This window comes from Anguilla rostrata, chromosome 11 (assembly GCF_018555375.3).
Source record: "Anguilla rostrata isolate EN2019 chromosome 11, ASM1855537v3, whole genome shotgun sequence".
Taxonomy (NCBI): Eukaryota; Metazoa; Chordata; class Actinopteri; order Anguilliformes; family Anguillidae; genus Anguilla; species Anguilla rostrata.
Window position 1 is genome coordinate 39,506,197 of NC_057943.1, and position 16,040 is coordinate 39,522,236.

Here is a 16,040-nt window from a genome sequence, read left to right on the forward strand (position 1 = left end):
GTTAACATTGATGGAGAATATATGGTACATAAAGAAATTTTAATTCATAATCGTATGTTTCACTCATGTCTATTAGATGTGATTTCTGTTCATTGAAATGAATATAACAGATGTAAAAATGATAATATTGTGCTGTGTATTTCCCTCATGCCATTAGATATCTAAAATTTAAACTGGTTTCTGCATTTCAGAGAAACTTTGGCATTTTGAGGACCCCAGTTTAACCGGAAACTTCTTTCAAAGTAAGGAAATGGAAAATAAGATACAGAGACTAGGCAGGGAAACATATACTGATGATGTTGATAGAAAACCACTCTACTCACTTATAGAATATTTTTAATGGTGTACTATATATAATAATTAGCATATGTACCGCATGCTGATGAGGGTTCACAGCTGTTCCATGTGTAGCACGTGTAGCTGGGCTGTTTCGCTTGTGAAGCACGGTCAGGTGCGGTCTCTGGAAATTTTGGGGTAGGGAGGGGCCCGGGTTTAAATCTGACCTCGGACCTGGTCACACGTGTTCAGGATAGGTGTGTTCTACCTGGGGCACATCTCTAACTGGTCACACGTGTTCAGGATAGGTGTGTTCTACCTGGGGCACATCTCTAACTGGTCACACGTGTTCAGGATAGGTGTGTTCTACCTGGGGCACATCTCTAACTCACCACACGTGTTCAGGATAGGTTTGTTCTACCTGGGGCACATCTCTAACTCACCACACGTGTTCAGGATAGGTGTGTTCTACCTGGGGCACATCTCTAACTGGTCACACGTGTTCAGGATAGGTGTGTTCTACCTGGGGCACATCTCTAACTGGTCACACGTGTTCAGGATAGGTGTGTTCTACCTGGGGCACATCTCTAACTCACCACACGTGTTCAGGATAGGTGTGTTCTACCTGGGGCACATCTCTAACTGGTCACACGTGTTCAGGATAGGTGTGTTCTACCTGGGGCACATCTCTAACTGGTCACACTTGTTCAGGATAGGTGGTTCTACCTGGGGCACATCTCTAACTCACACACGTGTTCAGGATAGGTGTGTTCTACCTGGGGCACATCTCTAACTCACCACATGTGTTCAGGATAGGTGTGTTCTACCTGGGGCACATCTCTAACTGGTCACACGTGTTCAGGATAGGTGTGTTCTACCTGGGGCACATCTCTAACTGGTCACACGTGTTCAGGATAGGTGTGTTCTACCTGGGGCACATCTCTAACTGGTCACACGTGTTCAGGATAGGTGTGTTCTACCTGGGGCACATCTCTAACTGGTCACACGTGTTCAGGATAGGTGTGTTCTACCTGGGGCACATCTCTAACTCACCACACGTGTTCAGGATAGGTGTGTTCTACCTGGGGCACATCTCTAACTGGTCACACGTGTTCAGGATAGGTGTGTTCTACCTGGGGCACATCTCTAACTGGTCACACTTGTTCAGGATAGGTGTGTTCTACCTGGGGCACATCTCTAACTCCACACGTGTTCAGGATAGGTGTGTTCTACCTGGGGCACATCTCTAACTCACCACTGTGTTCAGGATAGGTGTGTTCTACCTGGGGCACATCTCTAACTGGTCACACGTGTTCAGGATAGGTGTGTTCTACCCGGGGCACATCTCTAACTGGTCACACGTGTTCAGGATAGGTGTGTTCTACCTGGGGCACATCTCTAACTGGTCACACGTGTTCAGGATAGGTGTGTTCTACCTGGGGCACATCTCTAACTCACCACACGTGTTCAGGATAGGTGTGTTCTATCTGGGGCACATCTCTAACTGGTCAAACATGTTCAGGATAGGTGTGTTGTACCTGGGGCACATCTCTAACTGGTCACACTTGTTCAGGATAGGTGTGTTCTACCTGGGGCACATCTCTAACTCACCACACGTGTTCAGGATAGATGTGTTCTACCTGAGGCACATCTCTAACTGGTCACACGTGTTCAGGATAGGTGTGTGTTCTTGTACGCAGACTCGAACCGTGGGACGCTGGGCTCAGTCGCGCAGCTGCGTGTGTCTGATGGGAGGCCAGCGGCGGAGCTGCTGCATCAACATGGAGCCCAGCTCCAGGAGGCCCTGGAGAAGCTGGGGATGAAGGAGAAGGAGGTAAGGGCAAGGGCCATGTTTACTGGGAGTGTGAAAGGCTATCGTACATACCTTTTTATCAAAAGTGATTTTATCCTATAATTATTCTATTTATAATAATAGCCATCTTACTGTTAAGATGTCATGTCTGGAAACATAAAATTTTATGTTGAAAATAATATATCCATTGCTAAACTTTACCAACTGTACATGCTGTTACCATACGAAACTCACCAATTTCACAATATGAAAAATACTTTCACATGAAAAACACCTCTGTGAACATACCAGTGTTGACTGCCTTTACTTCATGCTGTTTTTAGTTTTCACATTGGGCCTCTCAGTCATAGATGTAAGCCATACTATGCAATGGGAAGGAAGCATAGTCATAAATATTGCAGGTCTGACCACTTCCTCTTATGAGCTACAATTACATGGAAGTGAGCCAATGACTAACAAGTACAAGAGCCCTTTTTTTTTAAAGTCATGTTGATTAAATTACGCCTCGTATATACTGAATTATATATACAAAATAAAATTTGGTTTCTTAATAAAGGGCCTGAAGTGTCCTCACTGAAGAGAAGAACACTAGTCCCGAAGTGAAGGTGGGTTTTTGACTGACAGGTTGTTGTGTTGTGGGCGTGTCTCTCAACAGTGTGTGGAGCTGCGGGCGGAACTTGAAGCCATGGAACATGAGTGCCACTCCTGCCAGTCCCGCCTGGCACAGTGCCGGGAGGAGCTGAGGCAGTTGAACGTCCGCAGGAGCAAGGTCAGCACCTTCTCCAACACCGCAACCCTTTACTGTTCCTCTATCCAAACTCACCACCTTCTCCAACACCGCAACCCTTTACTGTTCCTCTGTCCAAGGTCACAATCACTCCAATACTTTTACTCGCTGGATATTCAGCTCCTGTGTTCCTTTAGCCATCTCTGCTGATTAACCCTTTGTAGAGTAAGTTATATAGGTTTTATGTTTTTTCAAAATTCTAAGTAAAATTCTAGAACTCCATTATTTTCAATTATCAGCAGTGAGTGTTACATCAGTATTAGAATGTTCATTTAAGAACATTCTAATCACATATTTGTGATCTCTACACCTAAAAGGATTAACTATAGGAATTTTCTGACCTATACTGTAGTCTAGACCATCCGTTGCCACATTGGAGCATTTAGGTTTTCAAAGGTAAGGAGACTTTCGATGTTTCGAACGTGGAGCTGACTATCTGGCAAGTCTAAAGAATCTGAGGTAAAATGCAGTTCAGCGGAGGGGTGTTGTTCTTACTCTTCTCTTCCTCCAATCAGAGGCGCTGTAGCTCCTGGCTGGGCGTGGCTCTGCTGCTGTTGCTGGTGGTGGTGTCAGTGGCCCTTGTGTGCGTCTACCACCCCCCGTTGAGCGACAGCCTCCAGGACCTGTACCAAGTCCTACAGCAGCGCTTAGAGCAGTACCTCCACCAGATGGCCTCTCCAGAACTCTCCGGATGCTACCGGCCCATCTGAGGGGGAAACGCGGGAAGACCAGGAGGGAGAAAATGAATCGTTTTCCAGATTTAAAATCCAGATTTAAAAAAAAAAACTTTTTGTTAATTTATTTTTACCTTATTGTTTTTAAATAGCAGATGCATTGTTACTTACTCAGGGAAAACTAGTCTGTGAACTTAGCCTCTACCTCTGAGGGCTCTTAAGGGCAATATACAATGCTGGTATACTATAGACACATTTATTTTTGTGAAAGAAATAATCCGTTGCACACACAAACTCATTTTGTTTCCTTAATTTTTTGTTACTTGTCAAACATACATTTATGAGTGATTATTTTAAGATAGATCTTCATGATAGTCATCAGTACTTAAGCTCCAGCTGTTCAGCCGTTTTCGTAAAGGTAACTCAGGAAAAATAATATTGTGTTTTGCCCAAATACCCATCACAGATTTTAGTGTTGTTCACAAATGAGTCGTACATTAATTAATGCTGGCATTTAGTGGGCATGATGTTGGCATTTATTGGGCAGTATTATGCAGTGTTTATCCTTTGACGAATATGTGATGCTTCTGTGAATTTACTCTTTAACAGAGTTATGGTTTTTTCACTGATTTTTTTTTTAAGCACTGAAAGCAAAGACTGACATTGAGCGTGACTCCAATCCGTGTACCGTGGCAGAGGCTTGGCAGATGAGTTATACTTCAGAAACAAATGCAGTGCTTTAGCAGCGTTGCATCATTACTTCCACTATACAATCTCAGCAAATGCAGGACAGAGTATTGTCATACCGTCATAATTCATAATTACTGTTGCAGTTATAAGGTTTCATATTTTATTAATTGGAAAAAGAGTCACTATTTGGTTTGTTACTTTTCATAAAGGGCTTAATTTGAACCTTTTTATTTGGTAAATAGTCAGTATAACTCATACCATTATAACAGATGTGGAAAAATGTGTATGTTCACACCTGTACTAACTCGCCTTTAAATAACCTCAATAAAATAAATTAGAAAGTCCTTTCAGTACCCTGACATTTTAACTGGTTGTCCTATTGGACAAAAAGATAAAAATGTTATGTTTTATTGTGGACCATGATTGAACCATATCTTAGCTGGCAGAGTTATCTACTGGCACACGTGATTGATTGGCTAGAATGTTAATGATGGTAGCCATGAAATATGAAAAATACACAGTACATATCATGAAACATTAGATAAATGTGTGTACTATGGATTTATATTAAATTTATATATTTATATTTTAATTAAACTAATTATTGACATAAAGGAATTGCTCAAGCCCCTGGCACGTCACTGAATGTGCTCACCCATTTAATTGATGCAAATAATAAAGAGGGATGTAAAAACATAAAATGGATGTGAGATGTTTCATGAATTAGACTTTTGTGATGATAGACACAGTAACAATGTGAATCTCAAGTATGCTGAAGTTTATCTGTTGCATAGAGCAATATATACAATTAAAACAACTTCCTGCCATTCTGTGTGTTATGTGATACGTGACATGGTTACAATGTCAGGCTAAGTCGCTTGGTAACAGAAACAATGTTTTGCACCTACGTGACCTGGTGAGGTCAGTGGTATCATGAACATCAGCAAATACCAAGACATTCGCCAAGAACCTTGCCACAAACTGGTCTTTCAGTAACACAATGAATGAAAGCATACCTCTAAATTAAGCATGAAATGGTTACCCGACCGGGGATTGCTGTTGTCTAATGACCATCTCAATACAAACCCAATGAAAAATGTGTGGTCTGAATTGAAGATGGCATGCCACATGAGCAAATAGAAGGATTTGAATAATTTCGAAACATTCTGTATTTCTAAGGAAAGTGTTATTTTGGTTGATTCCATTCCATTTCGTGTGCACACGAAAGCAGTCTTCATCACAAATGATCACATACTTCTTGTGTACACATGTAGCCACGGGAGAAAACCCTGTAAAAACAAGGGGACAGTGTTCAGCCAAAAGCCTGAAACATAAATGTTTTAGTTATCTAAGATAGTTTTCAATTCTATAATAATTAAATCAATGTAATATTTTCAATCAATTGAATTGTTAAATTATTTTAACACCTGTCACTATAAACGTAAATTACGATTTAGGGGTTCGGGTCCAAGGCCATGCCCTGATGTTGGTTGCCCCAAGGTGCTAAACAACTGATACAGGGAAACACATCGCAAAATATGAAAGTCCCTCCACCAAAAACCTAAAATATAAGCCTTTCCGTTGTACAACCAAGGTACTTCAACACAAGTCTTCTGAAAAGTGAAACTTGTCTTTTAAAATAGATTGATGGTTTTCACACCTTCTGTGCAACATGGATTTGTGAATAAGTATCACGTGGGGGATTGCAGACCAATGAGGGGAGAACAGATTTTGTCCATAGGAAAAAACAACATGCCAGGAACTTGACTAAACATAAACGAAGATGGCGGACCCAGCGGTGGTGGGGAGTAATTCTTTAGGAACGGGAATGGTAACTATGCATATTAGAATATCTCCGTTTGTCCAGCTTGTTTGTAGACGTTTATTTGTTTGTCCACCTCTCTCCAAACAACGAGTTTGATGTCATTTAGCTAGCTTTTTGCCTGTTGCCAAGCTTGTTTATAGAAGCCACGCGCACGAAACGGTTGTCTTGATTACGGTAGCTAACGAGTTAGCTTATTCAACACTAGCTAGTTAGCACTAGCGCGTTGCTAGTAAAGTCTGTTATCTTTAACGTGGCCAGGTGTCTAGAATCCAGGAACTAACTAGAGCTAGCACTGCTTAGTTAGCTAGATACTCTCGGTAGTTGTAAGACGAACCGTTGTAGACCGACGTGGAGCTAGGCAACTTACCTTACGTTAGCTAGGTAGCTTTAGTAGTCCACAGGTAAACGGGTTTTGCCAATGTAACATTGTTAGATAACTTAGCTAGCTAGCCAGCGTTAATTAGAATTAGCTAGTCTAACGATCATGTGGCAGCAGAGTGCACATATAGACTAGCATGGTTTTGGCTAACTATCGTAATGTGTTTTCATTAGAAAATCTGTGTTCATATTTAGCTAATTAGCTAGCAAGCTAACGGTTAGTGGTAGGGGTCTGCATTGTAATCTGATTCGGTGCCTCACATGCTCTGTTGCTCACGAAAGAAGCTGCGTTAGTTTTGCGGTTAAATTGCAGCAACTAACTCTACCTAACTGGCTACCTATTACGCTTTGAAATTACTTGCACTCCAGGTAGCTAGCTAGATACCCCTCCTAGTTCATAGCTTCAGCATCTTGTAGTCACTGTGCAGGTAGCTACAGTAGCAGGTGAAATATGAAGCGATCTATTTAACCACGCTATTGGCTGTCATACCGTGCTTAGCTTTATTTCATATGTGAAAACCACTTCTAATAACGAATATGGTTAGCTAAAATGTCGAGTGAACGTGTCCTGTAAAATAAAGTCAAAGAAATGCAGTCTGTTTTGTTTGTGACCTCTAAAGTGACCCTAAACTTACTTAGGCCTGTGTCACTTCTGCATTGTTAGCGAGCTGAAAATCAACAACATTAATATATTTAAATGTTTTTTTTCTTTATCGACCGATCACAGTTTTACAGAAAAGTAACACGGCTCGGCAGGAAGTAAAACTTTCTGGGGCACCGGAAATGCACTGAGTACTTCTGACAGACCCGGGCGCTAATATTTCTGATACTTCGATTGGCCAAACAGCAGTATCTGTGAACTGATAAAATAAGCAGGGTATTTTTGGCGTTTGACCGGCAGCTAGCCTACTTAAATTATACTTTTGTTACAAAACTTTCGCCCCAGTGGTAATGCATTATATGATAACCGAAATTATAAGTCACTGTAATGTACTTTGAGATCACGAAAAGCACAGTATACACTTACGTAGTTCCGTTTGAAAATAGGGTGCTGTACCTTGTGCGGGATTGTCACCGCCTTTTCTCCCTGTTAGCGATCGGGAGGGAGTAAGACGACGTCGAATCCTGCGGAGAATTATTACCTGGCTCGCCGGCGCACCCTGCAGGTTGTGGTGAGCTCCTTGCTGACGGAATGCGGGTTCGACAGCGCGGAAAAGTCCGCCGTGGAGTCCCTGACAGAGATGATCCAGAGCTGTATGTATCCCGGCCCCAATTGCATTCCCCGACTCTTTCCCTCCAAATGTTATATAAAGTCTGCTTAACGTTCTGGCCCAATATTACATAACATTACATTACAGGCATTTAGCAGACGCTCTTATCCAGAGCGACTTACACAACTTTTTACATAGCATTTACGTTGCATCCATTTACACGTCTTAGCGGGGACTCGAACCTGCGAGCTTTCAGTTACAAGACCAACTCCTTCGCCATTATACTACTCTCCCGCCCAATATGGCCGCTCTGCAGTACTCTTGTGGGTGCTGCAGATTGGTGGTAGAGATTACCCTTCTCTGTAAAGTACTTTGATATCACAAAGAGGAGAATTTCAGTGCAATCTTGTAGTAACAACAATAATAATATACATCCGTTATCTATACCCACTCGCCCGATCCAGGGTTGTGGGGATAATGATGATGATGATGATGATGATGGTAGTAGTAATATGCTGTTGATAAGTTAATGAATGAGTTGCTGGGAGCTTCGAGGAGGCGCGTGTGCGGGATTCTCAGCTCTCTCCTCCTGCTCCGCTCCTTCCAGACATCTCCGAGGTGGGGCGCAGTGCGAAGGGCTACTGTGAGCACACGGCCAGGATCACCCCCACGCTGTCCGACGTGGTGCTCGCGCTCATAGAGATGGGTGAGGCCCAGCGCTCTCTCCGAGGGGTTTGAAATAACTGCGTTTTCACCCCCAATCGCTTTTAAAAAAAGTAAAACGCAGGTTTGGTGTGAAAAATAAAACACAGGTTTGATGTGTAAAAATAAAACACTGATTTTATGTGACCTGGGTCCGTCTCGCTGTTGGTTCGTCCGCAGGCTTCAATGTGGACAGCCTGCCCGTTTATGCGAAGAGGTCCCAGAGGATGGTTATTACAGCGCGTGAGTGTGTTATGTTTTCATAGCATCTGCTCTCTGTCGCTTTGTGTGTCTGATTTCTGGGGAAATCTCCATGTGGGTCAGAATATCTCATTTCCTGCTGTGCCAGAATCTGTACATAATGCTCGCAGGTGCAGAAGAAGGCTGCCAGCGATGTTGCTTGTACTGCGAGGCACGTAGGCATTACTGTTCTGCTCAGTCTCCTGTAAGCGATGTGCACACAACCAGATGTCTTTGATTGATTTTGTTTTTGGTTTTTCAATGTGGTCCTTTGTGGAATGTTAAAAATCCTCAACATAATTGTCATAACATTCATTAAGAACATTTCTTCTGTACATATCAGTCCGCAGAACGAAAATGGAAATTTTAATTTCATGCACATGAATACAACAATGTAAGTAACCCATAAGAAAACCTATAAAATAACCTATAAAAATCCTCCACACTATTATGATTGCATTCATCAAGATCATTTCTACAGAACATATGCACAAATCAGCAGAACAAAACGGAAAAGCATAAATGCTTCATAGATTCTTGTCACTACCAGTAATTTGCACAACTTCCTCCTTCAAACACTGTTCTTTCATCTCACTCAGTTCTGTTGAGCTTGATATTTTGTAATCTGCTGTTTGTGAATTGGCACTCGTCCATAATTAGGAGGCTGCAACTTTAACCCATTCAGAGTATTCAGGTATCTACTTTACTGAAGGCATCGTATGCAGCAGTAAACGTACCGGACCCTGAACCAAACGGTTATTGGATGAGCTGCCTAGTTGGACACTGATTCACCTGGTTAAAAATACCTGAGCTGAGTAACTTTTGCACCGAGATCAACCTGTTTGGCTTAGCATTATGCGTGATGTGGCTGCAGCTATTAGCATGTTGACCCTTAACTCTTTGAAGAGCAGGTTTTTAAAAAAAATTATTTATTTTTCCCCCCCTAAATTCTAAGTCAGTGTTCTAGAACTCCGTTGCTTTCTATTACCAGTAGTGATTGTGACATCAGCATTAGAATGTTCAGTTAAGAACATTCTAATCACGTATTTGTGACCTCACACCTTAAAGGGTTGAAGGCAGGCTGATAGAGCCTGCTGGAGTGAAGGGTCTCAGTGGTGTGTTCTTCTCTCCCCTTTCCTCAGCCCCTGTGACCAACGCGCCCGTCGCCCCCAAAGCCCTGACTGCGGGACAGAAACGGACACACCCCTCGCACATCCCCAGCCACTTCCCAGAATTCCCTGACCCCCACACCTACATCAAAACCCCGGTAAGACCTCCCACGCCGGTCGGCCACGAACTTGCACCCTCAGCACACTGTCCGTCCATCCGGAACTTTCTCTTGCTTCACATCTGCTGAAACGCTCATATATTTTGTGTCCATTATCAGAAGATGCAACTAATTGGAATCATAGCTAGGGTTGGGCCGATGTAAAAATTTTCAAATTGGTTTGATATTAAGCCAATTACCGGACCGGACTGGTAATACCGAATCTTACCACTAGGCGCCGCACGTGACTCAGCCGCTCCCGAGTGGGACATAATGAGAGCCGATGAATGAGAGTGTAGCGGCTTTACCGTTGTCAAGCAAAACTCCGGTTGGTAGTTCTATTTGGTCCGTTGTTATGCAAAAACTCTAGTTGGTAGTACTATTTTACATTACATTACAGGCATTTAGCAGACGCTCTTATCCAGAGCGACTTACACAACTTTTACATAGCATCCATTTATACAGCTGGATATATACTGAAGCAATTTCTGTTAAGTACCTTGCTCAAGGGTACAACGGCAGTGTCCTACCCGGGAATCGAACCTGCGACCTTTCAGTTACAAGCCCAGTTCCTTACCCACTGTGCTACACTCTGGTCCGATATTTGCACCATTGTTAAGCACAAACCTCTGGTCGTTAATTCTATGAAAACAATTATGCTATCAAGAAAAAATAGTTCCTTCTCATTTTGTACCATACAATTAGCACCAATTTTGGTATTTTTTGTCATTACATTATTTAATAAAACTGCATACAACCATATGTCAATCAAATTAATCTCCCTAGCACTGTCTTGCTTTTTAAATGGTGTGGCCGCGCAGTGCAGACATAACGTCTTTCTAAGACCCTCTGAAACGGGTTTTGAATTCCAGCTAGCTTTATGATATGTTTGCCGTCACTTGTCACCTAGCCAATATTTAAATTCTTGGTTTTAGGTCAGAATGGTCTCACGGCATGCTTGTTATCTCGGCTAGCTAGCTAGCTGACTATTGAATTGTATTCAAAACAGCGGTTATGATAAACGCAATCGTTCACAAACATACAGATGAAAATGCGTCCGTAGCCATGAGTTAAATGCGTAACGCCTATTCTACTGTCCAAATAAGGGGCGATTCCGATTTGTAAAGCTGACAGTAACTAGTGTCTTGTAAAAATGTGATTCAACCATCAATTGTGAACTTAAACATTGAAAACGGGAGGGGATGTAACAACAATTCAAAAAGGGAAAGTTGCTGTTTAAACTGCTTTAGAATGCTGGATTTTGTACCACATTGATTTTAGAACTGTTAAAAGGCCAAGGTGTCCCTTTACTGAGAAATATTGCCCACGCTTGGACCAATCAGAATCGAGTATTCAGCCAAGCCGTTGTATAATGAAATTTGATCTCCTTGTTGCCGGCCTCGGCACTAAATTGCGCAAGGCCTGTCAATCTTTTTTATTGCACTAAGACACTAGTGGCTCCGTTTATAAACAAACATAATATTATGTTAATCACGCTGTCATATTGTTTATTACTAATGCAATACAAGTTTGATTTAGCGCCGTCGGCACAGGTTGCTGATGTACGTTACTTTTTAATTTGCCAGTAGGCTACGTCTCATAATGACAAATGCCGGTTCAGTCGGTTCGCATAAAATCAAACCGGTTTAAGCTCGTACACCGGACCGGACCGATAAAACCGGAAACCAACCCAACCCTAGTCATAGCAGAAAATACGATTAGCGGAGGCATGCCCAGGGAGAAACAGAATAACAGAAGATGGATATCTTGTCACAGTGTATGATGCATTTGAAAGCACTACTTGTCTGCTGCAGCATAATGTCGGCATGTGCGTGTAGTCCTGGACGAGGACCTTTTGTAGTCCAAATAATCAAAACAACCCCACCCCCCGCAATCTGACTGCTGGTGATAAATGCATTTATTTTACGCTAAGATTGTGTGATATGATAACAAATGTGCCCCAAATCTATAGCTTAGGATGCATAGATTGAGCAGGAAGAGAAGGTCATTCTAAAAAGTACTGTTTGTATGTAGTCAGGGACACCTAGTGAACTCAGACTTACCACAACACATACACAGTCAGTAATCGAGCACCATAATGATAGTTATTTAGTTTCTAGCTGTGTCTGATCCGTGTCTGCAGTGTGTATGTGTCTGGGGATATAAGCCCTTCCAGGGAGGGGTAGTGTAAAATGGCTTCAGATGTCTTCAGGCCTTACCGGGTTAACTACAGCCTATCAGCGTTCTCAGTGATGCAGCTGCAGAAATATTTATGTGAAAATGAGTCTTTTAGATTGAAATTACTGATGAGGTGTAGGGTATTGTGAATTTAGATAAAGATATTGGTGAATAGAGAGGTGACCTGACATATTTGACATGGAAAATTAAAAATAAATTGAAATATTGTTATTACTATAATATCTCTGAAAAATCATTATATGGGAGGACTTCCTCCTTTACAAATAATGCTGTGTGTGAGAGCTTCCTGGGCCTGTATTAAAAGCCTGCTCACTGACGGGCTGTGTCTGCGGGCCTGGGTGCAAAGCCTGCTGGCTGACTGTTTGCGCCGTGCCCTTGGCAGACGTTCCGGGAGCCCGTGTCGGATTACCAGGTGGTGCGGGAGAAGGCGGCGTCCCAGCGGCGGGACGTGGAGCGGGCTCTCACCCGCTTCATGGCCAAAACCGGAGAGACGCAGAGCCTGTTCAAGGACGACGTCACCGCCTTCCCCCGTGAGCTCTAACCGCGTCCCGCATGTACTCTTTCCTTAGGAATGCCTTTGACCTGCTCAGTGCTGTACGGGTGGCACTTTACCAGTGCAGCTTTACTCTGGGAGTGTTCATCTCTCTTAGTGTGCATTATCTTTTGCACCCTAGCTGTCTGTCTTGCTTATGTGGCAATAAGGTTATATGACAATATAATAATACTGTTCATATTTAGCCCTGTTCTCGTATCTCAGTGATCGTGTGTGTGTTTGAGGTTGTGTTGGCAGTGATCGCGATTCTGTCTGTGGTTGTGTTGTCAGTGATCGCAGGTCTGTCTGTGGTTGTGTTGTCAGTGATCGTGGGTTAGTCTGTGGTTGTGTTGTCAGTGATCGTGGGTTTGTCTGTAGTTGTGTTGTCAGTGATCGTGGGTTTGTCGTAGTTGTTGTCAGTGTCCGGTCTTCTGTGTTGTTGTCAGTGATCGTTTGTTTGTCTGTAGTTGTGTTGTCAGTGATCGTGGGTTTGTCTGTAGTTGTGTTGTCAGTGATCGCGGGTCTGTCTGTGGTTGTGTTGTCAGTGATCGCGGGTCTGTCTGTGGTTTTGCTGTCAGTGATCGCTGGTCTGTGGTTGTGCTGTCAGTGATCGCTGGTCTGTGGTTGTGTTGTCAGTGATCGCAGCGAGACCGAGCTCTATCCCGTACCTGAACGCTCTGCTGCCGTCAGAGCTGGAGCTGCAGACCCTGGAGGAGACGGACTCCTCAGAGCAGGACGACCAGACGGACAATGAGAACGCCTCCGGCAACATCATCAGCGTGAGTCCCTTCTGTCCTCAGTGCCCTCATTACATCATCAGCGTGAGTCCCTTCTGTCCTCAATGCCCTCATTACATCATCAGCGTGAGTCCCTTCTGTCCTCAATGCCCTCATTACATCATCAGTGTGAGTCCCTTCTGTCCTCAGTGCCCTCATTACATCATCAGCGGAGCCTTCGTCCTCATGCCCTATCAATCAGTGTGATCCCTTCTGTCCTCAGTGCCTCATACATCATCAGCGTGAGTCCCTTCTGTCCTCGTGCCTCATTCACATAGCGTGAGTCCTTCGTCCTGTCCTCATACATCATCAGCGTGAGTCCCTTCTGTCCTCGTCCTCATACACATCAGCGTGATCCTTCTGTCCATGCCTCACATCATCAGCGTGAGTCCTCTTCTGCTCTTACTCATCAGCGTGAGTCCCTTCTCTCAGCGCTATTCATCATCAGCGTGAGTCCCTTCTGTCCTGAATGCCCTCATTACATCATCAGCGTGAGTCCCTTCTGTCCTGAATGCCCTCATTACATCATCAGCGTGAGTCCCTTCTGTCCTCAGTGCTTCATTACATCATCGCGTGAGTCCTTCTGTCCTCAGTGCCCTCATACATCAGCGTGAGTCCCTTCTGTCCTCAGTGCCCTCATTACATCATCAGCGTGAGTCCCTTCTGTCCTCAGTGCCCTCATTACATCATCAGCGTGAGTCCCTTCTGTCCTCAATGCCCTCATTACATCATCAGCGTGAGTCCCTTCTGTCCTCAGTGCCCTCATTACATCATCAGCGTGAGTCCCTTCTGTCCTCAGTGCCCTCATTACATCATCAGCGTGAGTCCCTTCTGTCCTCAGTGCCCTCATTACATCATCAGCGTGAGTCCCTTCTGTCCTCAGTGCCCTCATTACATCATCAGCGTGAGTCCCTTCTGTCCTCAGTGCCCTCATTACATCATCAGTGTGAGTCCCTTCTGTCCCCAGTGCCCTCATTACATCATCAGCTGAGTCCCTTCTTCCTCATTTGCTCATACTCATCACTGGTCCCTCTGTCCTCATGCCTCATTCATCATCAGGTGAGTCCTTCTGTCTCAGTGCCCTCATTCATCATCAGCGTGATCCCTCTGTCCTCAATCCTTTTACATCTCATGTGAGTCCTTCTTCCCCCAACCTTCTTAACCCAACATCATCATCCTGAGTCCTTCTCTCATTTCTTATACCCAACATCATCATCCAGAGTCCTTCTCTCATTTCTTACACCCAACATCATCATCCTGAGTCCTTCTCTCATTTCTTACACCCAACATCGTCATTCTCAGTCCTCTCATTTCCTTACACCCAACATTATCATTCTCAGTCCTCATTTCCTTACACCCAACATCATCATCCTGAGTCATTATCTAATTTCTTGAAGCACTTGTTAAAAGGTACTATCATAATGTCTGTGCTGTCATTGCCATGCATTTTTGTTTGTTTTTAGATGATCTGGGTTGGACATTTTTGTGTACTTTTGGAGGGGGCATTCTGCCTGGGTGTTTGATATGTGAATTAATTCTGTGAAGAAGGAGTTTCAGCTCCGCTCTATTAGATGTGTTACTGACACTCCCCCCTCCATGGCAGGATGATTCCGGAGCGGACAAGGAGAACTCTGTGCTGCCCCCTGGTGGAGTGGTGCCCACAGCGAAGGCCAACGAGGAGAACATGATCGACAACCCTTACCTGCGGCCAGTCAAGAAGCCCAAAGTCAGGCGGAAGAAGTGAGCGCCTAGCGGACGCTAACGGACTCTCTCTCTCTCCGTCGCTCTCCCCCACAAACAAACACACACTCAGACACACAAAAAAACGCAGGAGCACACCAGCAGGAAGAGCCAGTGTGTGAGACGCGCGTCGTCGTGAAGGAGCCACGGACGCACGGACAGGAGAGTGGACGCGCGGACGCAGGAGAGGAGAAACAGGCCGATTGGGTGCCTGGCCTCGTCTGTGGAGAGACAGTGTGGTCTTCGACCTTCAGCGTTTGACCTGAAGCTACCCGTCTTTCACTCCAGTGCTGTCGAACACACAGGACTTAAACCATCAACACATATTTCTTTAGTGCTGAAAGCATGTACAGACTTTGTTTTTACTTTGTTTTTTTGTCATTATGAATATAAATAGTCCTTAATTGAGATTTTATTTTTTGTGTATAAGTCAGCTTCTCTCTCTTTGAGTGAACTGCAAACAGTTCCTGTTTGGGCCGTTTGGAACATTTGTTTGGTGACAAACGCGAGCTGTTCCTGCCAACGAACGAATTGCCGAGAAAATTGGAGGCCTTCATTAAAGGTGCACTCGTCAAAAATAGTTTTTGGAAATCATTCTCTAACAGTGTCCCTGGATGTTTGGATTACTTTTGTTCAATATTTTGTTGCCTTTAAATGCCATATTTAACCTGTGTGGTCCATGGTATATTTGCAGTTTGAATTTTTAAATCAGCCTCAGTTTTGAAACTATTATGACTTGCTGGCTTGCTAGGCCGTTGCTAGGCTAGAGAACCTTACACAGCCCATCCAATGTAGTGACTGTAACTGCCCATATCTTAGGACTCAGACCTGAATTGCAGACTACCTGGTCATTCTCACTCTACAGGGGACCATTATACAGGGAGGGGATCTGTGAAAAACTTAATTCTCACACCCTGCAATTCTTACAGC

At 43.8% G+C, this 16,040-nt stretch overlaps 2 protein-coding genes and 1 long non-coding RNA gene across 5 annotated transcripts in view; 2 read left to right on the top strand and 1 right to left on the bottom strand.

Moving 5' to 3' along the window:
* The window catches only part of LOC135234914 (TRAF3-interacting JNK-activating modulator), a 21,780-nt gene extending 16,713 nt beyond the window's left edge, over nt 1-5,067 (top strand). For 2 of the 3 annotated variants that reach the window (XM_064300018.1, XM_064300019.1), the window contains 4 exons: nt 192-242; nt 1,977-2,110; nt 2,745-2,858; nt 3,392-5,067. In XM_064300018.1, coding sequence (XP_064156088.1) covers nt 192-242; nt 1,977-2,110; nt 2,745-2,858; nt 3,392-3,586 — 494 coding nt within the window. In that variant the 3' untranslated portion in view covers nt 3,587-5,067. The remainder of the gene's footprint in view (nt 1-191; nt 243-1,976; nt 2,111-2,744; nt 2,859-3,391) is intronic. The other variant, XM_064300020.1, reaches the window with a different exon arrangement.
* LOC135234918 (uncharacterized) lies at nt 4,826-7,555 on the bottom strand. Its single transcript, XR_010324238.1, has 2 exons — nt 7,471-7,555; nt 4,826-5,529 (listed from the first exon to the last, which is right to left on the bottom strand). It is a non-coding gene; the product is annotated as an uncharacterized LOC135234918 (long non-coding RNA).
* taf8 (TAF8 RNA polymerase II, TATA box binding protein (TBP)-associated factor) lies at nt 5,929-15,690 on the top strand. The gene is made up of 8 exons (XM_064300021.1): nt 5,929-6,071; nt 7,538-7,697; nt 8,262-8,360; nt 8,537-8,599; nt 9,739-9,863; nt 12,445-12,592; nt 13,231-13,373; nt 14,974-15,690. The coding sequence occupies exons 1-8, from the start codon at nt 6,024-6,026 to the stop codon at nt 15,112-15,114; spliced, it is 927 nt and encodes a 308-aa protein (XP_064156091.1). The 5' UTR covers nt 5,929-6,023; the 3' UTR covers nt 15,115-15,690.
* The last annotated feature ends 350 nt before the right edge of the window (nt 15,691-16,040 follow it).